The sequence below is a fragment of the Triticum aestivum genome, chromosome 4D (genome assembly GCF_018294505.1).
Source record: "Triticum aestivum cultivar Chinese Spring chromosome 4D, IWGSC CS RefSeq v2.1, whole genome shotgun sequence".
Taxonomy (NCBI): domain Eukaryota; kingdom Viridiplantae; phylum Streptophyta; class Magnoliopsida; order Poales; family Poaceae; genus Triticum; species Triticum aestivum.
This window is the reverse complement of record NC_057805.1, coordinates 20903481-20929104: the sequence shown is the minus strand read 5'-3', so window position 1 is coordinate 20929104 and position 25624 is coordinate 20903481. Positions and strand designations below refer to the sequence as shown.

Here is a 25624-nt window from a genome sequence, read left to right as displayed (position 1 = left end):
GTGATATTAAAAGCTATATGAATCATTCTCCAAAGTAACTTGGCAAGTGGGCATTCAATAAATAAATGTTGTATTGTCTCGTCTTGAGCACAAAAACAACACCGCGAGTTACCTACCCATCGCCTCTTAAGAAGGTTGTCCTTTGTGAGTATTACTTGCTTGTGAACAAACCACATGAAAATTTTAATCCGCAAAGGAACCTTAATCTTCCAAATATGAAGTGATCTTGAGATGGGGCCAGAATTAATCAAATCCGTATAAAATGATTTCACCGTAAATATCCCATTTTTAGTTAACGTCCAGTGTGTGGAGTCTGGCACGTTGGAGAGCCGAACTTCAATCAATCTCCGAACCAGGTGCATCCAGGCTGTCCATCTCTCACCCACTAACGTACGTTGGAACTGGATGTTCAAGGGAATATTTTGAAAGACAATACCTACGTAATCTTCCTTACGTTGCACAATATTGTAAAGGGTAGGATATTGTAAGGCCAGAGGTGTCTCTCCTAGCCACGTGTCCTCCCAGAATCTTGTTGACATCCCGTTGCCAATCACGAATTTGATCCTACGAAAGAACAAATCCTTCGTTCTCATAAGTCCCTTCCAGAACGGTGAATCATTCGGTCTGATAGTAACCTGGGCTAGCGTTTTCGAGTGCAAGTACTTGTTGCGCAGGATTTGAGACCACATGCCCTCCGGCTCTGTCTCTAACCTATACAACCGCCTAGTGGCTGAGTTCGAAGATTTGGCTTCTGGAGGTAGAGGAGGGTGAAATACTAGTTGCTGCCGCTTCCAGGGGACCGGATGCCGACTTCAGCAAGGCGGGGTCAGTGTTCGGCGGTCTGGCACCTGCTTCGGTCTGTTCCGAACCCCCGTCCTTTGTGTTCCCGTTCGGTATAGGTTATTTTCATTACCCTTTTCCACTGGTCCATGATAAGTTGTTGATTCATTGTGTGAATTTTGTTGGAGCTTTGTGCGATGGTTTTTCGTTTTTGTATGGTGTTGGCATACACAACATTATCTAGTACGATGGCAAAGGATTTGCAAATTAACAAATAAAATCTGGTTTTAGTAACTTCTATAGGAAGGTGCGTTGTTAGCCAATAAGTGAAACTGAGTATTACATGGCGATTCCATTAATTTATTCAAAGTTCTAGTGTTTATTTGGTTACTCGAAAGCACATTTATTATCCACTGGCACAAAAAGCAACAACTATTGTTTAGTTTCCTCTAAGGTAATGTACTCCACTGCCAGTAGAGCAAAGTTTATTTTTGAATAGTGTAGTTCGACATCACAATCTTCCTGGGAAATGTCTCTTTAAATATGCCTTTTGTCCCTTATTTTTGTCTTTTCAGTATAGACCATAAATAATAGTTGCTCTTAAATTATGACCCTTCACCAAATTTCTTAACTACATTGCAACGCATAAATCTGAGATTTTTTGTAGAAACTTTTGAAGCTTCAAAGCATGTTTTTGAAAATCAGATAAATGAAGTACATTTGACATGGTGTAAAAAAATTCCTTTGAGTTTCTTGCAACAAGTACATAAAAGTATTGTTCATGTGTCTTTTAATAGCTTATGTCTAGTGTTCATGAGTAATTTTCTATTGCATTTATGGGTTTGACTAGGTTTCTTTATTCATGACACATGTGTGACGCTCACCAGCAATTTTCATGAAAATCCAAAGGTATAGAACTCACCTCTTCTTGCTTGTGAGAATTCACACCAACCTTACCTAAGCACACTACAAGCCCTAGATATGGTAAAGTATAACTCCGTTAATCTGTGCCGACTCTATCTTATATATGTAACATCTCATACATAGCTGGGAGCCCATAATATTTATTTATACGCCACTCCTTCCAATCCACATTGCGTTGATTCCACAAATCTATGTTTTTTGCATGCAATAACTCGTGTAATGAATACATGAATACCCAACTCTACAAAGTAATATCAAGAAGTTTAGGACAGGAGAAAACTCCACTTTTATCATAAATTCTTGTCTAGCACTAGTAGTCAAATGTTCAGTGGAAGAAGGAGAAGGAGGAGGAAAAATACAAGTTTAACAAAGTACGAGTTTCATCAACGAGAGAAATCATCAGGGATGACTCAGCATGAAGATGCGCAAGTCTAGGGGATTGTCATGGATGGAACGTAATGCACATAACACTACAGATACCCTCTATACTGTTGGGGAACGTAGTAATTTCAAAAAAAAAATCCTACGCACACGCAAGATCATGGCGATGCATAGCAACGAGAGGGGAGAATGTGTCCACGTACCCTCGTAGACCGAAAGCGGAAGCGTTAGAACAACGCAGTTGATGTAGTCGTACGTCTTCACGATCCGACCGATCCAAGTACCGAACGCACGGCACCTCCGAGTTCAGCACACGTTCAGCTCGATGACGTCCCACGAACTCCGATCCAGCAGAGCTTTGATGGAGAGTTCCGTCAGCACAACGGCGTGATGACGGTGATGATGATGCTACCGCCGCAGGGCTTCGCCTAAGCACCGCTACGATATGACCGAGGTGGATTATGGTGGAGGGGGGCACCGCACACGGCTAAGAGATCAATGATCAACTTGTTGTGTCTTTGGGGTACTCCCCTGTCCCCGTATATAAAGGAGCTAGGGGGGAGGCAGCCGGCCAGGAGGAGGGCGTGCCAAGGGGGGGAGTCCTACTCCCACCAGGAGTAGGACTCCTCCTTTCCTAGTAGGAGTAGGAGAAGGGAAGGAAGGGAGAGAGGAAGAGAAGGAAAGGGGGGCGCCCCCCCTCCTTGTCCAATTCGGACTAGAGGGGGAGGGGGCGCGCGGCTGCCCTGGCCGCCCCTCCTCTTCTCCCACTAGGGCCCATTAGGCCCAATATACTCCCCGGGGGGTTCCGGTAACCCCTGGTACTCCGGTAAATGTCCGAAACCTCCCGAAACACTTCCGGTGTCCGAACATAGTCGTCCAATATATCGATCTTTACGTCTCGACCATTTCGAGACTCCTCGTCATGTCCGTGATCATATCCGGGACTCCGAACTACCTTCGGTACATCAAAACACAATAACTCATAATACCGGTCGTCATAGAACTTTAAGCGTGCGGACCCTACGGGTTCGAGAACTATGTAGACATGACCGAGACACGTCTCCGGTCAATAACCAATAGCGGAACCTGGATGCTCATATTGGTTCCTACATATTCTACGAAGATCTTTATCGGTCAAACCGCATAACAACATACGTTGTTCCCTTTGTCATCGGTATGTTACTTGCCCGAGATTCGATCGTCGGTATCTCAATACCTAGCTCAATCTCGTTACCGGTAAGTCTCTTTACTCGTTCCGTAGTGCATCATCCCGTAACTAACTCATTAGTCACATTGCTTGCAAGGCTTATAGTGATGTGCATTACCGAGAGGGCCCAGAGATACCTCTCCGACAATCGGAGTGATAAATCCTAATCTCGATCTATGCCAACTCAACAAGTACCATCGGAGACACCTGTAGAGCACCTTTATAATCACCCAGTTACGTTGTGACGTTTGGTAAGCAATAGCAATAGCATAGGAACATGTATAAGTCATGAAGAAAGCAATAGCAATATACTAAACGATCAAATGCTAAGCTAACGGAATGGGTCAAGTCAATCACATCATTCCCTAATGATGTGATCCCGTTAATCAAATGACAACTCATGTCTATGGCTAGGAAACTTAACCATCTTTGATTCAACGAGCTAGTCAAGTAGAGACATACTAGTGACACTCTGTTTGTCTATGTATTCACACATGTACTAAGTTTCCGGTTAATACAATTCTAGCATGAATAATAAACATTTATCATGAAATAAGAAAATAAATAATAACTTTATTATTGCCTTCATATACATCGTGAGAACATGCAAGTTTGTAAGCATGAGGTTTCATAGTGTTTCATATATTAAACATAAATTTAATTATTGCATATGTTAAGTTGATAAATTTCTGATCGAGAGACAAATGTAACTGAAATAAACCCGGAACACTATATACGAACGAACACCCCCGGCCTTTACTCTATGATTTTGTTGCTTAACTGCAACCTAAGAGGAGATTGATCATCGCGCTCATGCTCATGAGGATCCTATATTTACAAAACACAAAATGATTCAGTGTCATAGTGGATCGGAGTAAACTGGCTAGCTGGCAGATGAAATGCAAACTTGTTGCAGTACAAGGAGCGGTGCGCTCAGTTGTGTGGTGAGTGTCCCAGTCATGTTCAAACTTACTTCGACTTCTTTCGGTGCTCAATAGATTTATCCCGGTGCCTTCTATTCTCAAAGCTTCGCTAACCATCACATCTGACAACTTTACAAAGTATAAGTCTCTTCTCATATCCCATAACCGTTGTGAGACCTATATCAAGATTCTTGTTTCTTTCCGAAGAGTATGAACTTCTCAAGTGGGTGAAAGTGAGCTAAGGAAGGAAGGTGATGCATGTGTGTGTATATAGACGATAACTGTGACAAGAAGATGGCATGGTAGACAACATTGTAGTACTTTGGTGGATGGAATGACATGAATACACATTGATGACTAGGTCGCAGTGACAGGGACCCTAAATTAAGCACACGGAACAAGAAATGCGCTCTTCTTCATTCATGTTCTCGCCGAAAATAACTTCAAGCTTTTCATGATTCGAAAGCAAAATAGTGGTGAGGCGTTTGCAACTCCGCTCACACAATACAGTTCCACGTGTGTATACTAAACGTACTGCTTTTAAAATGAGACCAACCCAAGGGCTACTCGAATGGTCGCGCGTCCGAGCCGGGACTCGAACTCGGATAGCCAACGGGTCGACGCCCCGTCTACTTTCATTGATTGAGCGAAGAAAGGTTGTGCTCTTGTGGATGGCCTAAAAGCACTCATATGGTATGGCTATGAACGTGAGTCCCCGAAGTCAAAGTAGAGCGCGACTCGGAATCTGGGTTGAACTCTGAACGGCGTCGTCTCCGCTCACGCTGCAGCCCTGATGTTCGAACGTTCGTTCAGTATCACCTTCGTAGCCCCCCCTCGACTTCGCCCCAACGGACCCAGAACACCCGCGATCACCGGCGCGCACCGTTCCCGAGTCCGATTGAGCTTCGTTCCAAGGCATCGCGCGCCTCCTATAGCCGTCCCTCCTCCGCCCCTCCGGTCCACCCCACGAAACCCTAACCCCATCCCGCTCCCGCGCGCGGTCGCCATGGGCATCGAAGAGGGCCCCATCTCCCGGCGCTCCAGCTCCAGGCGCCACCGCCGGCCGCCCGGCGACGACGCCTCCTCCCCGAAGCGCCAGAAGCGCAGCCATCACCGCCATCACCACCGCCACCACGGCCACGGCCGCGGGGACAGGGGAGACCAGGAGTCGGGCTCGCGGCCGCGGGTGTCGGGGGCGAGGCCGGGGGAGCGCGAGGTAGAGGATGGTGAGATAGTAGACGACGCCGCCGCTGCCTCAAGGGGGCCGGGTGCCGACTTCGGCAAGGCGGGGTCGGTGTTCGGCGGTCTGGCACCTGCTCCGGTCTGTTCCGAACCCCCGCCCTTTGCGTTCCCGTTCGGTATAGGTTATTTTCGTTACCCTTTTCCATTGATCCATAATTAGTTGCTTTATCATGTGAATTTTGTTGGAGCTTGGCGTGATTTTTTTATGCTGCTGGCACACACAACATTATCTGGTACGATGGCAGAGGATTTGCAGATCAACAAAATAAAATCTGGTTTTGACTTGAGAAGGCAAGCGTCTTAGTTTTGTTAGCTGTTAAGTGAAACTAAGTATTATACATGGCAATTCCATTAATTTATTCAAAGTTCTAGTGTTTACTCGGTTATTTGAAGCACATTTATTAACCACTGGCACAAAAAGCAGCAGCTATTGTTTAGTTTCCTCTGTGATGATAAATCAACGACAGCTTACTCTGTTCTACGCTTTGCTGCACAAAGAAAAAGGGATTAAAGAGTTTCCTATCGCTGCCTTGAAGTAATTTTGTTCAAACAATCAAACACCCTGGGAAAAGCTAAAACTAACATGAGCCGTTTGACCATTTCATATTATTCTTAGTTTTCTGATGAAGAAACTATTCTTTGTTAACTACTATATTCTAATAACTGACAAGATAATTGCCATATTCTTGAGATGTAAGCTGTTTAACCGTAGATTTCACTTGATAAGTACAATAAACTGGGCCAAGCTTACTCACATAGAGCTGCAGGCTTTCCCACATAGCCTCGTGTTTCCTATTTTTCTGGTCATGCTTTTATTGTAGGAAAATGCTTTTAGTCATGCTTGCTTTTCTACTTTTGGTGAATTGGTGAACTCACTTTGAAACTTATTTATCTGTAGGGATGTGATGATAAATTTGATGCAAACAAGAAGTGTAGAGAGGCCAACCACAGAAGAAAGAGATCTGAGGAAATCAAGGAACAATCTTGCAAGTAAGGTTTCTCATATATGGTTAACTCATTCTCATGTTTATATTCTTATTTCATTTTTTAATCATTGTTGTGTGATGGTGTCAGGGAGGAAGATCAAGGTGACTTCGAAAACTTTGCAAAGCAAGAAGAAGATGATCTTAAAAAAACTAAGGAGGAAGCAAGAAAGAGGATGGATGCTATTCTGGAGAAGCACCGGCAACGCCAGTTTCAGAAGGAACACCAGGGACCTGTGCCTTGCCATGATAGTACAGGTAACTTGGTTTTATTAAAAACTGAACCATATTTCTGCGTGACATATTTTTTTGTTATGTAAAAGTTAAGTTTATTCATATTTTAATAACTGAGCTTCGTCATTGGCAGAAGTAAGAGATGCTGCTCCCACTGAAGTAAAAGATGCCAATTCAGTCACTGTAATTGTTAATGAAAAATCCTACACTATGGGGAAGACTCCTCCTATCCAGCCTAACATTTCAATCAACTCGGGGATATCTGGTGATCAAAGGACGGCATGTGTTTCAGGAGTTCAAGAGGGCATTCCCATGGTAATAATCCTTTTGATGCAGTTGATTGTTCACTTACCATTTTCTCAGCTAGGGTTCTCACTTGATATCTTTGAAATTTTACAGGGTGCAAGATCTTCAGATATACTCTGCGATGATATTTTTGGAGTATCTCCTATTAGAGTTCAGAAATCGGTATGTTTTATAGTATTCTTCAACCGAACTATTATTTCTACTGAAATTTCTTACTTCAATGTTTTGCTATCTTCTTTTTGCTCGGAACAATCTCGGTAATCCATTGGCAGTTTTATCTTTTACTCTATTGGTAGGAAGCCCTCGGCAGTAAATTATTTTGTGATCACCTATTGATTGTTGTGTTGTGTAGGGTAATCTAGAAGGTATGCATGTGAGAAAAAATTCGCTTCGCGACAACTGGGATGATGAGCATGGATATTACAGTAAGCTCTATCAATCTTTCCTTTTCATTTCATTGTCTACTTTTCAGTTACTCCTTTATAATTCAAGCTTTTTTGCATTTTATACAGAGTACCACTTAGGGGAAGTGCTAGATGGCCATTACAGAATTACAGCAGGCTCTGGGAAGGGAGTTTTCTCAACAGTTGTCCAGGCAAAGGATCTAAAAGCCGGGGAAAATGATCCTGAAGTAGCTATCAAAATTATCTGCAATGAAAAAGAAAGGTAAGCTGAGTTCATTACAACTTCTTCCCTTTTGCGGTCATATATGCAATAGGGAAAATAACATTTGACCCTGTAAATTGCATTTTGATTGTACAGGTACAAATCTGGTAAGAGGGAGGTTTCTGTACTGGAAAAATTGTCAAGTGCAGATCGTGAAGACAAACGACACTGTGTCCGGTTTATTTCTAGTTTCATGTATCGGGATCATCTCTGTTTAGTTCTTGAATCCCTTCATATGAATCTTCGTGAGGTTATAAAGAAATTTGGTCGTGATATAGGGCTGAAGCTTACTGCTGTAAGGACGTACTCGAAACAGCTTTTCATCGCATTGAAGCACCTAAAGGATTGCAGTATCCTCCATTGTGATATTAAACCAGATAATATACTGGTATGCCCGCTTTCCAAGTATCTTAATTATCTTTGGTAGAGCTTGTACTTGCGGAGCTTATTTTAAGCTTTGAGAAAAGCATAAAAATGACTTACATGCCAATGGTTAACCTTTGTGTTAATTGTATGCTGGAATCTACAAGTTTCTCTAACTGCCTCATTTTGTAGGTAAATGGGTCTAGAAACATGTTGAAACTCTGTGATTTTGGTAGTGCTTTGCCTGCCGGAATAAATGATATCACACCAATTCTTGTGAGCCGCTTCTACCGGGCACCTGAGATAAGTGAGTTATTTACTTGACATGTACAGTCATTTCATTAGATTTTCTTATATAAGTTCAAAAAATAATTACCTGCATGCCAACACAGTAATTTGTTATCCTCATGCAGTTCTTGGATTGCCGTACGACCATTCATTGGATATGTGGTCAGTAGGCTGTTGCCTATATGAACTTTACACTGGAAAAATCTTATTTCCTGGTGGGACGAACAATGGCATGCTTTGGCTTCACATGGAATTGAAGGGTCCGTTCCCTAAGAAGATGCTTCGAAAGGTGAGATATGATGCTGATATATTAGTTCATATGATGTACTTATCTTTTATGTGTATTCTAGAGAACAAACAAAAAATGTATGGTAGTGTTTATGTTCGTATTTCCTAGTCTTCTCTCTAACAGAATTAATGTTTCTAATTATACAGGGAGCTTTTACAACTCAACACTTTGACCAGGGCCTTAATTTCCATGCCACTGATGAGAATCTGGTGAAGAAGGTATGCTGATTATACCTTGATGAACTGATGATATACTCTGCTTTAGTGCTTTGCTGAAAATTGAATCGATGTCCTTTTTTCTGGCAGGCGGTGAATAAAGTGTGTATGAACGTTAAACCAAGTGGTGTTGGTCCCAAAATATCAAGCTTCCCAGGCGAGGATCCGAAAATGCTATCCAGGTTTAAAGATCTCCTGGAGAAAATATTTGTGCTCGATCCACAAAAGAGGCTCACTGTGTCACAAGCGCTTAGCCATCCATTTATCACTGGCAAGTGAAATAAAGATGATCATACTTCTCACTTGTAACATATTGAGCATTTGAGCTTAGCTTCTTTTTTCTGAACTAAATTACATGTCTAACCGACGTGCGGTTCTGTCATTTCCTTGTGAGGTTTTAGCTTTGAGATGTTTGATACCAGGACGAAGCATGGGAGGGCGAAAATGCGCTTTGTTGGCCGAGCTACCTGGAGGCCGTTATCACATCCGTCAGTACTTGTCGTGATCAGCGCTGAGCGGGTATGCAGCTGCCGTATTTTCAGTCCAGTCTGTTGCACAGTACCCGTATTTTGACAGGACCTGAGAGGCCTGTCCATGAATTCAGAGGAAAAACTGAAGAACACTAGGAATTTGTGGGCGAATTTTGGGGGATTTTCATTCACGCAGAGTAGCTCGAACTAGGGTTTGGCCAGCCGGAACACGGCGGCGGATAAGGGCCAAGCCCGATTACAATCTGGATGCCCCAAGGAGGAGGCCTCCGGGGTCTAAATATACAGCTGGAAGGGAAAAGCAAGACAGCGACAGGAAACTGATTACAGTACAACGCAGTAACTTTTGAAAAAGTAAAAGACTATCTTGGGCCGTCCACTTGAAGATCAACGGAGGACGTCGCAGGAGGCTTGATGAAGTGGTAAGTTGCTCTGTTGCCGTCGGATCGTAGATCGACAGCCATCGCTCGAATTGACACGCTGAAGCGGTACTGAAGCTTATCAGGTATTGTCGATGACTGCTACAGTCCTGACAATTCCCCCCTGCAAAGAACAGACTTGCCCTCAAGGCTGGAGCTCCGGGAAAACCTTCTGGATGAACGAGGCGTCTTCCCACGTGGCTTTTTCCGCTGGTAAGTTCACCCATTTGATGAGCCACTGCACGACTGGGATGCTGATGTCTCCTTGCACTCTGGGAACGAGTTTTCTCTGCAGTATGGCTTCAGGTTGTATTAGAATGTGTCCCTCATCATCGATCAGTGGTAGTTGTGGGTTGGGCACTGCCTCAGGCCCCAGATGTTTCTTCAACTGACTGATGTGAAATGTTGGATGTAATTTGCAACCCTCAGGAAGGAGTAATCTGTAGGCTACTCTCCCAATTTTCTCCAAGACTTTAAAAGGGCCATAGTACTTGGAGTGCAATTTAAGATGTTTGTGGATGCTTAAGCTGGTGTGCCTGTAAGGTTGTAGCTTGACATAGACCATATCTCCCACCTCCAGTGTTCGGTCAGATCTTTTCTTGTCAGCAAAATATTTCATTCTGTCTTGGGCCTTAAGGAGATTTTGCTTGATTTGGGCTGCAATGGTATCTCTGTCCAGCTCTGCTGTCCCATCTTCCTCTTCAGGTGGTGGTAACATAAGTTCAGCAATAAGAGGAGGAGGTCTTGCATATAATGCTTGAAAAGGTGTCATTTTCAAGGATGTATGAAAGCTGGTGTTGTACCACCATTCTGCCATGGACAGCCACTTGTACCATTTCTTGGGATGAGCAAATGCCATGCATCTGAGATAGTTTTCCAAGCATTGATTTACCCTTTCTGTATGTCCATCAGTTTGAGGGTGGTAAGATGTGCTGAGATGCAGTTTCACTCCCATTTTCTGGAACAGTTTCTGCCACAGATGACTGGTGAATATTCTGTCTCTGTCAGTTACCATTACTGTAGGAAGGCCATGCAGTTTGAACACATTATCAGTGAAAGCTTGTGCTACTGTTGTGACATTGATGGGGTGTTTAAGGCCAATGAAATGAGCATATTTAGTGAACCTATCAACTACCACCAGTATCAGGTCTTTGTTGTCAGAAACAGGTAGTCCTTCCACAAAATCCATACTGATGTGTGTCCATGCAAAGTCTGGGACAGGCAGGGGTTGCAGGAGACCAGGATAAGGGAAATGGTGTGCTTTGTTGAGTTGACATACTGGGCACTGTTGGACAAAGTTTTTAACTGCTTGTCTCATGCCTGGCCAGGTGAACAGAATTTTGAGTCTGTGATATGTAGCTCTCTCTCCAGAATGGCCACCTAATTCAGATGTATGGAAAGAAGTGATGAGAGATGCTCTCAGTTCCGTGACGTTGCCAATGAGGATTTTTCCTTTATATCTCAGGACACCACTGGTGAGGGAATAAGGAGGTTTTCCATTAGGAGCAATAGCTAGCTGTTCCAGGAGTTCTGAGCATTTGAGATCTTGTTTGTAGCTGTTTACTACTTCTGTTATCCATGTTGGAATGGCAGCTGTAGAGGTGAGAGCTTGCAGAGCATACTTGACTCTGGAGAGGGCATCTGCTACTTTGTTTTCTTTTCCTTTCTTGTACTCCACCTTGAATTTGTACCCCAAAAGCTTAATTAACAGTTTGTGTTGAATACCTTCTGTTAATTTCTGCTCTTGAATGTGTTTGAGACTTTGCTGGTCAGTTCTAATTATGATAGAGGATGATGCAAAATAGTGTTTCCATTTTTTATGGCCTCAATGATTGCCAGGGCCTCCTTGTCATATGTGGACCATCCAGCAGCTTTGGGGCCAATTGCCTTGCTGAGGAAAGCAATGGGTTGCCCCTTCTGCATGAGTACTGCTCCCACTCCATAGCCGTTGAAATCTGGGAGTGCTAAACACAGGTGCTGCTGTCATGCTTGTCTTTAACTGTTGGAAAGCAGTTTCTTGTTTTTCAGACCAGAGAAAAATGTCCTTCTTCAGAGCATCAAAGAGAGGTCTGCAGATAATTCCAAAATTTCTGATGAACCTCCTGTAGTAGCCAGCCAACCCAAGAAAACTTCTCAACTGGGTGACATTTTCTGGTTGGGGCCAATTGTTAATAGCTTTCACTTTAGCAGGGTCTGTTGAAACTCCCTTGGCAGTGATCACATAACCAAGATATTCCACTTTTTCTTGTGCAAAAGTACATTTAGAGAGTTTTGCATACAAGCTATGCTCTCTAAGTGCCTTGAAAACCATTGCCAAATGCTCCAGGTGATCTTTGTATGTTTTACTGAAAACCAAGATGTCATCAAAGAATACTAATACACATTCTCTGAGAAGTGGGCCCAACACAGAATGCATAAGTTGGTGAAAGGAGGGAGGGCCATTTGTCACTCCAAAAGGCATGACCAAAAACTCAAACAGTCCCATGTGTGTGCTGAATGCAGTTTTCTCAATGTCTTCTGCCTTCATCCTGATCTGGTGATAACCACTCCTTAAATCAATCTTGGTGAAAATAGTAGCTCCATGCAGTTCATCTAATAGATCTTCAATCATGGGTATTGGATATTTGTTTTTGATTGTATATGTGTTGAGTTTCCTGTAGTCCACACATAATCTCCAGGACAAGTCCTTTTTTCTTACTAAGATAGCAGGGGAAGAGTAGGGACTTGTACTGATTCTGATAATTCCTTTAGCAATTAGCTCCTTGATTATACTCTCCCGTGCATTTTTCTGCTGATGTGGCATTCTATAGCATCTTTGGTTGATGACAGGAGCTCCTGGTTCTAAATTGATGGCATGATCACATTCCCTCTTTGGAGGTAAGCCCATTGGTTCTTGGAATATATCTTTAAAGTCCCCCAGTAACTTGGACAGATCTGGTTGATACTCTTGCAAGTCTTCCATTGTTTGTTGGATTGGTTGCATCCACATTAGTGCTCCAGTTAGCACATCATCCAGAATGTACTCCATATCCTGGAGTATAGGAACAGAAGGGCTAGTGGGCAAGCTTTCATCAATAAAAGTGATCAAGTGCTCATGATTTTGTTTGACAGTCAGCAGCATATTGGGCAGATCAAAAGTGACTGGGCTGTGAGTATACATCCAATCTGCTCCCAGAATGATGTCATAACCAGTGAGTTTGAGCAACCTGAAGTCTGAAGTAAAACTGGTTCCCTATATTTTATACTCTGCTTTGAGACAGGAGAAATCACTCAGGAGTTGTCCTCCATTTGCCACTGTCACTTTTACTTGTTTTACTGGTGTAATATCACAACCAGCCTTCAAAGCAATTTTATGAGATATAAAGGTAGTAGTGCTGCCACTATCCACAAGAGCTAATGCACTGGTGTTCCCAATCTGAACATGCAGTGTAAATGTATGTTTAGGTTTCTCTTCAGGCTCTCCAGTTGCTGCATGCATAGATATCTTAAGTTCTGTACTGTCAAGTGGTTCTTCCTCAGTTTCAGATATTTCATCTTCAGCATCCATAATGTAAATGACATCAGGATTGTTAGTACTTTGTTCTTGCAAGGCTTGCACTTGGGCTCTCTGAGACATTTTGCAAACTTGTTTGTGACCTGGAAACCAGGGTTCTCTGCATTTGTAACATATTCCCTTCTCTCTTACTTGCTGAATAACAGTGGCTGCTGTTGAGTTGCTGTGCACCACAGTCTTGGCTGGTTCCATGGCAGGCAATTTTTGTAGGGAGCAGAGTAGTTCCTGGTTGGTTGTGTGGGAGGACATGATTTTTCCATTCTTCTGGCCAACCACATGGCTTTTTGTATGCTTGCTGGCTCTAAACATTCAATGTGGCTCTGAATGTAAGGGCTGAGTCCAGCTATGAAACTGTGTCTGTAATAATCATCAGGAACAACTGGGTTGTCTCTTCTCATGAGATTCATTTGCTGCTCAAACTGAGATATATATTGAGCTACAGACCCAGTTTGACTTAAGTTATGGAAAGCTTTTACATTGTCACAAATGGATGTAGTTGCAAATCTGTCAGTTATGTGGCCACAGAATCTGTGCCATGGCATGTTGTGGACCAGAAACCTAGTGCCTCTCCACCATTGTATGGCTTCCCCTTTGAGATAAGAGACATCAAACTCAGTTCTCTGCTCTAAAGGAGTTCTGGCAGCTTCAAAATACTGTTCAATATTCTGAATCCAGGAGTCAGCATCATGTCCATCAAACTCTGCAATGTTTAATTTAGCTGGCTTGACTGATAACAGGTTTCTGCGAACATCTGGTGTGTTAGGTCTTGTTCTCTGTCCCTCTCTACGATTCTGCTCATCTGGAATTTCCTCCACAGCAATTACTGGTCTGACCAGTTGTCCTTGTTGTTGTGGTGTATGAAACTCTTGTCTATTTGCTGTGTGGTTTGGATGACTGTATGGTCCTTTCGGAGTGCCATCCAAATTCAGCTCCTTGCCTGAGTTTTTGTCCACCAGAATAGCAGAACCAGATGCTTGTTCTTGTTTCTCAGCTGGAAACTGGTTGTTTGGGAGTTGCTTTGGGCGACCAGGAGGAGGAACAGTACTGCCCTGACCGGACTGTGGTTCCTGTTCTTCGTCATCCTCTGCGTCAGTCGTGGATGGATTTGCTGATAATTTCTGCAGACTAAGCTGGATCTTCTTGAAATTCCTCTGAATACTTGCAAAGTTCTTGTTGACTGTCTCTGTGAACTGGAAAAATTCCTTCATGTCTTCGTCCCGGTCATGTCGCAGAGCCTTGATGTCGAGCTGGAGTGATTCAAGCTCCAATACCTCGGTGTCGATGGTTTCTGGTGGCGTTTCTTCCACCGGAGACTTGGTCGTCACCATGGTGTTATCGTGGTGGGAGGGAGGGAGTACACCGCCCAGATCTCGTCGTCATAGGAGGAAGAAGCAGCACTGGAAGGGTGGGATGTGTGGGATTTTGCACTCAAGAAATTTTCTTCAGAAACCACTGCACCAACCTCTCCTGCTACCGATCTGCTCGCCGTCGCCGAACGCCGCCCTGCTTTTCCACCGCCGCCTTGGACCGGAACCCAGATCCGATCTGGATCTCCGACCCTCGCCTCCAAGGATTCAACCGCGCTCTGTATACCAATTGAGAGGACCTGAGAGGCCTGTCCACGAATTCAGAGGAAAAACTGAAGAACACTACACTAGTGCAGAACCGGGCTTTAGCGCTGGTTCGTAAGGGCCTTTAGTGTCGGTTCCACAACCGGCAGTAAAGAGTGGGGACTAAAGCCCCCCTTTAGTACCGGTTCATCACGAACCGGCGCTAAAGTGCCACCACGCGGCACGAGCCAGGCCCGGGTGCGTGTAGGACATTAGTACCGGTTGGTAACACCAACCGGTACTAAATGTTTGGGGGTGTTTTGGTTTTATTATTTATTTTTCCTTTAATTTTGTGTTTTCAATTTAGTTTAGTGATTATTTTGTGGATCCTAGCTAGCTAAGTAATCAAGTATATGCCATATATCCATATTATACTTGATCACCTATAATTAAGTGATCAAGTATAATATGGATATGGCATATACTTGATCACTTAGCTAGGATCCATCCAGCTGAAACTAATCTATGGTTTCTTTCATAAATGATATAATAACTACTCATCATCATCATCATCATATTAATATAAAAACTCTTGCACCATATCATCAACAACAGTATACTAGCTAGCTAAAAATCATCATAGTCATCATTACCACTGTTTATTCATCATAGTCATTACCGCTATCTAATCACCACCAACACTAGGCTTAAAGAAGAAACATTCACTTGTACCAGAAGCAAAGATATCATCGAGTTCAACATGGTCATGATATTATAAGCGTTCATAACACCACAAAAGCAAATCACTCTTTGAGATTAAGTTCAGGACGAAGAACACGGACATGAGAGGACAAGTACTAAGAGCATGAACTAGCTAAATCACTCCTGCTGCTCTCTCTCTCAGGTAAAATAGCATAGAACATGTATAGCTCTCCTGATTCATCATACTGGAGCATGCAGATGAACCTGTCTCCTAATCGTGGGATGCGCTTCTCATTGCTGCCCCCTAGTACTTCTCTGGGATCGTTAACAATTTTGCTCCAATCTTTCACTATTAAGCATTCATCGCTTTTAGAAATCCTGAATGCACTCATGTGCAATGTAGGATATCTTGGCCGTAAGCTAACCATTGACATGTGACCTTTAGTCTCGATCCACTGGGGCACAACTGTCATCGGGAGTCCCTGTTGAAGAACATCGTATAGTAATTAATATACTTAGCAATGAAAGTTTAGCAAAAAAATAATGTATGCAAAAGATGCACTGAGGACAAATAGTAAAAATCTTACCATCTTTCGTAAATAGATGTGACCGTAGTTCAATACGATCACTATTGGTCGCACATTTTGAGTACTAACATTTCTAAGTGCAGGAAGAAAATTTGTCTTGACAGTATGAAGATCCTCAAGCCATGAAACATAATGACTTATCTTCTCGCAGTTTAGTTCAGCTCCGGGACAGTAGTAGGTCCTGTCTACCAAGCGTCGGACATGTTTGCTTGAATGAAAATAAGTTGTCAATAGAAATTAGTTGTCAACTATTTTTGAATAAACAATATCAAAGATATAAATATGGTTGAGAAACTCACATAATGGTAGAACTGGAGGCGTCTGCACATCGACCCAGATATCTCTATTACCTTCAATATCATCTTCCGGACGAATATCAAAGGTGATAACCATATCAGGCTCAAATGCATAAGCCTTGCATAGTGCTTGCCAAGTTTTGCATTCAAAATAGGTGTACGTGTCTGCATTGTATAATTTGACGTTGAAAGTATAACCATGCTCGGTCTTCAGGTAAACTCTCTTTACCTCCATAGTTTCCATGGCAGGGGATGCGCTAGTAGAATAGTGAAAATTTAAAATTATAAGTTGAAGCAAATGAAGCATATATAAGTCATGCTTAATTATGAAAAAAAACTTGTCGTTGTGACTTACTGTATCCACTTCGAAGGTCTCATCCAGCTTGATGCTGAAGCGCCTATCATCAACAAGGAAATTTCTGTCGCACAGGCCGCGCTGGTCTTCACAGTATTCGCACTTAATGAAATCTTTTTCGTCGTCAGACGACATTTCCTATGTTCATATAGGTGAAACATTAAACACTTACTAGTTCTATTAATTCAACTAATTCAACTACTTCTATTAATTCAACTAGTTCTATTAATTCAACTAATTCAATTACTTCTATTAATTCAACTAGTTCTATTAATTCAACTAATTCAACTACTTCTATTAATTCAACTAGTTCTATTAATTCAACTAATTCAACTACTTCTATTAATTCAACTAGTTCTATTAATTCAACTAATTCAACTACTTCTATTAATTCAACTAGTTCTATTAATTCAACTAATTCAACTACTTCTATTAATTCAACTAGTTCTATTAATTCAACTAATTCAACTAAGCATTTACTAAAAATAAACTTGTTCTATTAATTTTCTTACTAAAATAAAGTAGCTGGTTCTATATAGTAATATTTTAATTAGATCATCAAATCTCAGATATCTAAATTTTCTTACTAAAAATAAACTAGTTCTATTAATTCAACTAAGAATTTACTAAAAATAAACTAGTTCTATTAATTTTCTTACTAAAATATATAAAGTAGCTATATATAGTAATATTTTAATTAGATCATCAAATCTCATATACCTAAATTTTCTTACTAAAAATAAACTAGTTCCACTAATTCAACTAGTTCAACTAAGCATTTACTAAAAATAAACTAGTTATATTAATTCAACTAGTTCAAATAATAATCTCATATACCTAAATTTTCTTACTAAAAATAAACTTGTTTTATTAATTTTCATACTAAAAATAAACTAATTATATTAATTCAACTAGTTCAAATCTCATATATATACCTAATTAATATCTAGCTAATTCATCTAACGATTGACATTAATATTTAACAACTTTTCCATATAATTCATCTAACATTAACATTCTAACATTCTTATCTACGTAATTCATCTAACATTAATCTAAACAACAGAAAACAGAAAATAAATAAAAAAAATATGTGTGTATGTGTGTGTGTGTCTCTCTCTCTGTGTGTGTATGTGTGTGTGTGTACGAGCGGGGGGCGGCGGCATACGGGCGGCGGCGCGAGACGGCGACGCGATAGGGACAGCACGATGACGGGCGGCGGGCCGGGGGCGACGGCGCGATCGAGACGGCGACGTAGTACGGGGCGGCGGCGACGGGCGGCGGGGGCGAGGGCGACGACGGCCGCGGGGGCGACGGCGTGCGGTGGGGGCGGCGAGGGCGGCGCGCGATGGCCGACGGCGCGGCGGCGGCGGCGATGTCGCGCGAAGTTGGAGAAGAAGTGGTGTCGATGAAACTGAATTTTTCGTAAGTGTCATATATATATAGGAGGGGCCTTTAGTACCGGGTGGCTCCAACCGGTACTAAAGGCCAATTTTCGCCAGGCCAAGCGGCGGGAAACGGCCCCCTTTAGTACCGGTTCGTGGCATGAACCGGTACTAAAGGCCCACGTAATAGTACCGGTTGGAGCCACCAACCGGTACTAATAGTTGTGCGCTGCCACCCGCGGTGCACAATGTTTAGTCCCACCTCGCCGAGCGAAGGGCAGCCGCACTGGTTTATAAACCCAGCCGCGGCTGCTCCTTCGAACTTCTCTATATAGCAGGCTTCTGGGCTTAACTATGGCGCGCTGCCTTGTGAGCCTGCTGGCCCTTGGGCCTGAATTTGCACATCCTAGGTCTGACAGGCCCACTGGGCAGCGCCCCAACAATTTTTTATATAGTTTTTTTCTTTTCTGCATTATTTATTTTCTTCTATTTATTTTTGAGTAACTTTTTTATATAGTTCTTTTCTTTTCTGTTTTATTTATTTTCTTCTATTTATTTTTGAGTAACTTTTTTATATAGTTTATTTTGTAGTGATTTTTAATTTCACGGTCATTTAGCTCTCTAAACAAGTCGGTAAATGACTGAAAAACAGCAAATGATGTCAGAACGTGTTGGAAATTGATGACGTCGCTTTGAATGCTGCATACTGAACGCAAAAATAGGCTGGAGTTCAAATAAGTTTAAAAAACATTGAAGTGCCCGTGTAACAGATGAGTTCTCGTCCAAAACCCTGATATTCCGAAAGAGATTGTCCAGTTTGTACACGAAGTGCGTCCAGTTTTCGCCGTGACCCTCTATACTCTTTTGCACATGCTATGCGGGTGAAATGATGATATCATGCCAAGTTCCAACATTTTCAGAGTACATTTTGTAATGATTTTCAATTTCACGGTCATTTAGCTCTCTAAACAAGTCGGTAAATGACTGAAAAACAGCAAATGATGTCAGAACGTGTTGGAAATTGATGACGTCTCTTTGAATGCTGCATACTGAACGCAAAAATGGGCTGGAGTTCAAATAAGTTTAAAAAACATTGATTATCATAAAAAAATACATTGATTATCAATGATCTTTTTGTGTACAATCTGAATTGTCAATATGAGTCATCAACGGTTTAGAAACCGGTGAAGACTCATATTGCGACCACAAATTCTACACATAGAGTTCAATGAAGACCAAATGCTTGTGATAGTTTGAGAAGTAACATATTTAAGATGATAAAAATCTTGCTAGGGGAGCGAGGTGGGACTAAAAATAGCCTGCCACAACCTCTTTACTACCGGTTCATGCCACGAACCGGTACTAAAGGGGCTGGCCGGGCACCAGCCTCTTTAGTACCGGTTCAGTGGCATGAACCGGTAGTAAAGGTTCGCACTGAACCGGTACTAAAGATCTCCTCCCGTCTAGCCGTTTGAACCGGCACTAATGGACACATTAGTGCCGGCTCAAATGCAAACCGGGACTAATGTATCTCACATTTGACCCTTTTTCTACTAGTGCTAGGAATTTGTGGGTGAATTTTGGGGGATTTTCATTCACGCAGAGTGGCTCAAACTAGGGTTTGGCCAGCCGAAACACGGCCGCGGATAAGGGCCAAGCCCGATTACAATCTGGATGCCCCAAGGAGGAGGCCTCCGGGGTCTAAATATACAGCTGGAAGGGAAAAGCAAGACAGCAACAGGAAACTGATTACAGTACAACGCGGTAACTTTTGAAAAAGTAAAAGACTATCTTGGGCCGTCCACTTGAAGATCAACGGAGGACGCCGCAGGAGGCTTGATGAAGCGGTAAGTTGCTCTGTTGCCGTCGGATCGTAGATCGACAGCCATCGCTCGAATTGACACGCTGAAGCGGTACTGAAGCTTATCAGGTATTGTCGATGACTGCTACAGTCCTGACAGCAGCTCACGTACACAGTCGGCGCAGCAGTGCGGGCACACATGTACTTTCATGATATAGACCCACGCGTACGACTGCGGCCGGCGTGCGTCAAAGCAGATGCTTGAGTTTTTTTTTTTTTTGAAACCAAGCAGATGCTTGAGTTGCTGAGCGCGATAACAAGGAAAGGGTTCGCGCCGGTGATGCCATGCATGCTGGTGCTAGTAGCGACGTGATGCTCTTGGACAGCTAGTGTGATGATACGAAGCACACAAACCGGTTTTGGTGGAAATCTCTGAACAACATAACACGGTGCTTCATAAAAACAAAATAAAATAAAATCAATGAGTTAGCTGATGCATGTAATCGATTTATAAAAAGTACTCCCTCCGTTTCTAAATATAAATCTTTTTAAAGATTCCACTATGAACTACATACGGATGTATATAGATGCATTATAAGTTTAGATTCATTCATTTTGCTCCGTATATAGTCCATCTAGGGGAATCTCTACAAAGACTTATATTTAGTAACGGAGGGAGTATATAATTGGATAGCATCCGGTAGGGCAGTATTCCTTTCAACATGTTTTTTTTTCAAAATGTCATCATAATATACTAGAGTGCATCTTATTTGCGCTGATTAAGAAACACTCGGTATTAAGTGTGGCTGGCTTTTTTTCTGATAAAGGGTGGTTTTTTACTGATTCATAATGTAGCATTAAGGGGATACATGCACTAGGAACACACACACACATACAATCCTGCTGGCAGATAGCAAAGTCATACAAGACCCAAGCTATGCTTGGGATGAAGAAAAAAAAATGAAGCGATCAAAACACAAGGAAGTGTGGCTGGCTTAAGAACTGAAGCGTACTGATAGTCATACGGACTGCAACCTTTCGTAAAAAAAGAGAGGTAAAAAACATCATTCCGTAAGCATGATTTATCTTGTGTCTCGCTAGTATCTGGTAATGAGTTCTTTTGCTATGAGAGTTCATTGGTGTTTTAATCTTTGGAAAACACCAATTAGTACACTCAAAATGGCATGGTGTTGACATGGGAGGCAGTGATGCTATGACATCGAAGAACATAACGAGGATGCATCGTTCAATTGCTAAGGGAATTCTTACTAGGGGACGACTATTTTTCAAATAAATCGCTAATATAAAAGTCAAACAATTTGAAGGCATTTTTTAACCCATCAAACAAAAAAAATGTGATCCAAAAATAACGGGGGAAAGTGTGTACTTGATGCATGCGAAAAAAATAAGGGCAAAGGTTATTCATGACGAGAACAATTTGAATTATCCATAATTCGGCTAGTCTTTTAACCCATCAAACCAAAAAAAATGATGATCTGGAGAGCTTTGTGAATCTAGTATCTCTTGATCCAGAATGAGGTAAATACACCCGAAGTCATACAACTTGCACGCGATGGTCAGTTTGGTGCACAAACTTGTAAAATACGTGTTTCTGGTCATCAAACTTGCACGGGTGTTCATATACGGTCACATTTCATGTACACGGACGTATCCATGGCTTATGTGGCATTCCAGCGTGGCCAGGGCCCACTGTCAGCCGCTGTAGCATGTAGATCTGCAGAGAAGCCTTTGGCTTTTTTATTTTTCTATTAAGCCGCTAAAAATAAAATGAAAAAACAAGCGATGTGGGGTTTTGAAACTTCAACGTGCCCTAGTAGTCTCACGTGGACAACCACCAGACTACTGATCATTCGTGTCTATATAGTACGACTAATTTCTGTATTATAAACATTGACTGAAAATAAATTTTACAAGAAATGTAACATAGTAAAAAGAGCTAAATATACCAGTGGTGCTTGAACTTGCCATGGATGTTCACTTTGGTGCCTAAACTTGAAAAATACACCGAACTAGTTCTAAAACTTGGCACGAACGTGCAAATACGGTGCCAATGTTGTCCGTAGATGGTATATGGCTGACGAAAATTAACATAAAAATTTGGACTTCATAAATCGAACCTGCTACCAGACCTTCGGGGATCCCTGTGCTAGCCACCAGAACCAACATGTTTTGTTGACAAAGAGAGTCCCTCAAGTATTATGTATTGAACAAAAAAACTCTTATGTGCATAAATTGACTGCAGCCAGCGGCCCATGTTGGAAACATTTTTTTTAAATGTAAAAAGTATGTAAATAATAATCATAATAATAAAAGTTAGATTCAAATATTCATGTGTTATCAATATTTACCTCATGTTACGCAAATATCGGTGTGCACACAGAGTAAATATATAGAGGCATGCGATAAAAAATTTTACTTTTACAAATATTAACTAATTATTTGGAAAATACTATTTTAAATATAACATATGAGTGTTTCAAACTGTTCGTAAACAAACATTGAAAATACACAGTCATGGATTATATTTAACAATGATATACAAATATATAAAATGTACAGACATGAATAATATATATGAATTATAACAATGTTTGAATAATATAAATAATTCATTTCTTTTAGATTACCATTTGTAAATATTCTTTCAATTATTCAAACATTTGAATAATTATTCACATATTTTAAATTTTTTATATTACAAATATTTTTAAACAATCATGTATTATATTTAAAAATGAATTTTCTAAATAATAAGTCAATATTTCTAAAACTTACAGGAACATTTTTTAGTAAGTTGTTTTATTAAACTCCTCTATATATTTATTTTTTGTGCACACGGATATTTGTGTAGCATGGGGTAATTATTACTCACACATATTTGAATCTGCATTTTATTATTATGATTAGTACTAATATGCTTTTCACTTTTTTTTAAAAAAAATAACGTGTGCAAAATGGACCACTGGCTACAGCTAATTTATGGGCACAAGACTTTTATATAAAATACATATAAATGGAGTTGCCATTTTTATAACCAGTACATGTTTGGTAATAGTGGGTATCGCAACTAGCGGGCACACATCAGGTTGCTTGTTCGATTCCTGTCGCATTTTTTCATTCTTCATATTAATTTTTCTAATGTACTGACAGGCGGGTCCACTAGTTATAGAGTCAAGTAATAATTCTGTTTCCTAGCTACAATTGGGGCCTACGCCATGTCAGTGCCACATCATCCATATACGGGCCACGTGGACGCACTTTACATCTACAGATGAGATTAGCACCGTATTTGCATGTTCGTGTCAAGTTTTAGAACCAGTTCGGTGTATTTTTCAAGTTCAGATATTAAAGTGAACATCCATGACAAGTTAAAGCACCACTAGCGTATTTACCTCTAGAAAAAATGAGCACCGTGGCTCGACCATGTGACCTTGTGGTCAAGGTTAACTAAGATTACCACCGACAACCCAACACGTCCAGATGTAAGAAAACAATTTATATTCTTGTGTTTGTGACATTCAAAAAATATTTATCTGTTACAGAAAAAGGTACGTGACATTTTGAAAAGTTTCAAAAACTTGTATTCGAAAAAATGTTAATCAACACAACACGTCCAGATTAACATTTTTTCAAATACAAGTTTCGAAATGTATGTGTGTTGAAACATATACTCCATATGATACACATATGTTTTGATGTTTGAAATACTCCAGTATACATCTATGTTTTGATACAAATATATCTAAATACTTCAGTATACATCTATGTTTGGAGTATTTAAAAAAATATGCTTAATACTTTTTAAACATATGATTAACATTTTTTCAAATACAAGTTTTGAAACATTTTTCAAATATGTTTTTAACATTTTCTGATGGTACAAAACATTTTTAAGCTACACGAACAATTTTATACATTGTATAGGCATTTAAAAAATGTCATGACCTGTTTTTTTAAATGCATGGACATTTTTAAAATGCAACATATCATTTTTAATTACACAAATGTGGTTTACAATGTTTAAACATTTTTTTCAATGTCACACACATTTTTTTTGTAACACATAAACATTTATTAAATATCACAAACACAAGAATATAAATTTTTTTTCTTACATAGAACAAGAAGGAATAAGAACATGAAAAATATTTATCCCATTTGGACATGCTGGGTTGTCGAAGCCTGGTGGTAATCTTAGTTAACGTTGACCACGAGGTCACATAGTCGAGCCACGGTGCTCCCTTTTTTGGGGTAACATTTCTTGTAAAATTGATTTTTCAGCCGTGTTTATATGATATAGAAATTATTTATGCTACCTAGACATGAATGATCATCGGTTTGGTGGTTGTTAACCCGAGGGGCACGTTCCTAGTTCGTAAACGAACCATCCCTTGTTTTTCCATTTTATTTTAGGGGCTTTATACGTAAATAAAAAATCTTTTTATTTTAGGGGCTTAATAAGTTCAAAAAAATAGGGGCACAATATGTAAATAAAGAAAAAAGTCTGCATATCTACCATGCGTCGCGGGCTTACAACGGGCCCTGGCCACGCTGGCATGCCACATAGGCCACGGATACGTCTACGTACATGGAATGTGACCGAACTGGGAGCACGGGTTTTTTCCCTTCCCGAGAGGCAAGACCGTGACTCTCACGAAAGCACAATCGTGCCTCTCGCAGAAGCAAAACCGTACCTCTCACGGAACGGGAAAAAATGTGTTTTTTTTTTCGTTTTCGAAAGGCACGGCCGTGACTCTTGTGAAAGCACAACCGTGCCTCTCGCGGAAGAAGAAAAACGTAAAACACGTTTTTTTCCGTTTCCGAAAGGCACGGCCGTGACTCGGGAAAGGAAAAAAAATACAGAAAACGTGTTTTTTTTTCGTTTCCAAAAGACACGGCCGTGACTCTCGCGAAAGCACAATCGTGCCTTTCGCAGAAGCAAAACTGTGACTCTCGTGAAAGAAAAAAAATACGCTTTTTTCGCGCAATTTTTTTTTCAAAATTGTTTTAAAAATCTAAGGAAGACCGGTGAAAAACTGGAACGTCGAAAAAACTCAGAAAAAACCCGTTTAAAAACAGAAAACATGTGCAAAAAACCTAGAGGCAGCGCCCAAAGCGCGACATGTGGCGGGCGGCTGAGAGTGCGACACGTGGCGGGTGGCTAAGAACGCGTCAAGTGGCGCTGTCGTTACGAGGCTCCCTAAGGAGGGCTCGTTAACTAGTTACTCTCCTTACATACATAGGCATGCCAAGGTATAGCCCTGGCCTTCAAATAATTGCTCATGGCCCACGGATGACTAGCGATTCCGTTATTGGTAAACAAGCAGGTTTGTGTCGTGCGCTGATCTCCTTTTTTAATTTTTCCTTTTCTTACGTTTCTGTTATTTATTCTTTATTCTTTTTATTTATTTTTATTTTTATTATATTTCCTTCGTCATTTTCAATTTTTTTTGCTCATCAAGCTTTTAAAAATTATTCATGGTGTATTAACTATAGGTCCATTGTAATATTCATCATGTATTTGGAGGATGTTTATCACATAAAAAATATATTCATCGTATTGTTATCAAACGTTCATCATATATTTCAAAAATTGTTTGGCATGTTTTAAAGTATTTAACATAATTTCAGGAAATGTTCGTGTTTTAGACAATGCTAATCGTATA

At 41.0% G+C, this 25624-nt stretch overlaps 1 protein-coding gene across 2 annotated transcripts; it reads left to right on the top strand.

The window, feature by feature from the left end:
• The first annotated feature begins 5017 nt into the window (after nt 1-5017).
• LOC123095856 (serine/threonine-protein kinase prp4) lies at nt 5018-11430 on the top strand. Of its 2 annotated transcripts, XM_044517427.1 has the most exons (13): nt 5018-5536; nt 6356-6447; nt 6532-6698; nt 6808-6989; nt 7074-7142; nt 7333-7405; nt 7493-7646; nt 7743-8034; nt 8202-8316; nt 8423-8586; nt 8733-8804; nt 8892-9072; nt 9203-11430. In XM_044517427.1, exons 1-13 carry the CDS (start codon nt 5222-5224, stop codon nt 9304-9306), a joined length of 1980 nt encoding a protein of 659 aa, XP_044373362.1. In that variant the 5' UTR covers nt 5018-5221; the 3' UTR covers nt 9307-11430. The 2 variants fall into 2 exon arrangements, with proteins under 2 accessions (XP_044373362.1, XP_044373363.1); XM_044517428.1 differs by having other exon boundaries at nt 5019-5536; nt 8892-11430.
• Nucleotides 11431-25624: the final 14194 nt, after the last annotated feature.

Bases quoted from the DNA above. Each gene is read 5' to 3' on its own strand.
- LOC123095856 (XM_044517427.1), top strand. From the start codon at position 5,222: ATGGGCATCGAAGAGGGCCCCATCTCCCGGCGCTCCAGCTCCAGGCGC. The intron at 5,537-6,355 runs GTCTGTTCCGAA...ATTTATCTGTAG, and splicing joins GCGGTCTGGCACCTGCTCCG to GGATGTGATGATAAATTTGA. The intron at 9,073-9,202 runs GCAAGTGAAATA...GTGAGGTTTTAG, and splicing joins TAGCCATCCATTTATCACTG to CTTTGAGATGTTTGATACCA.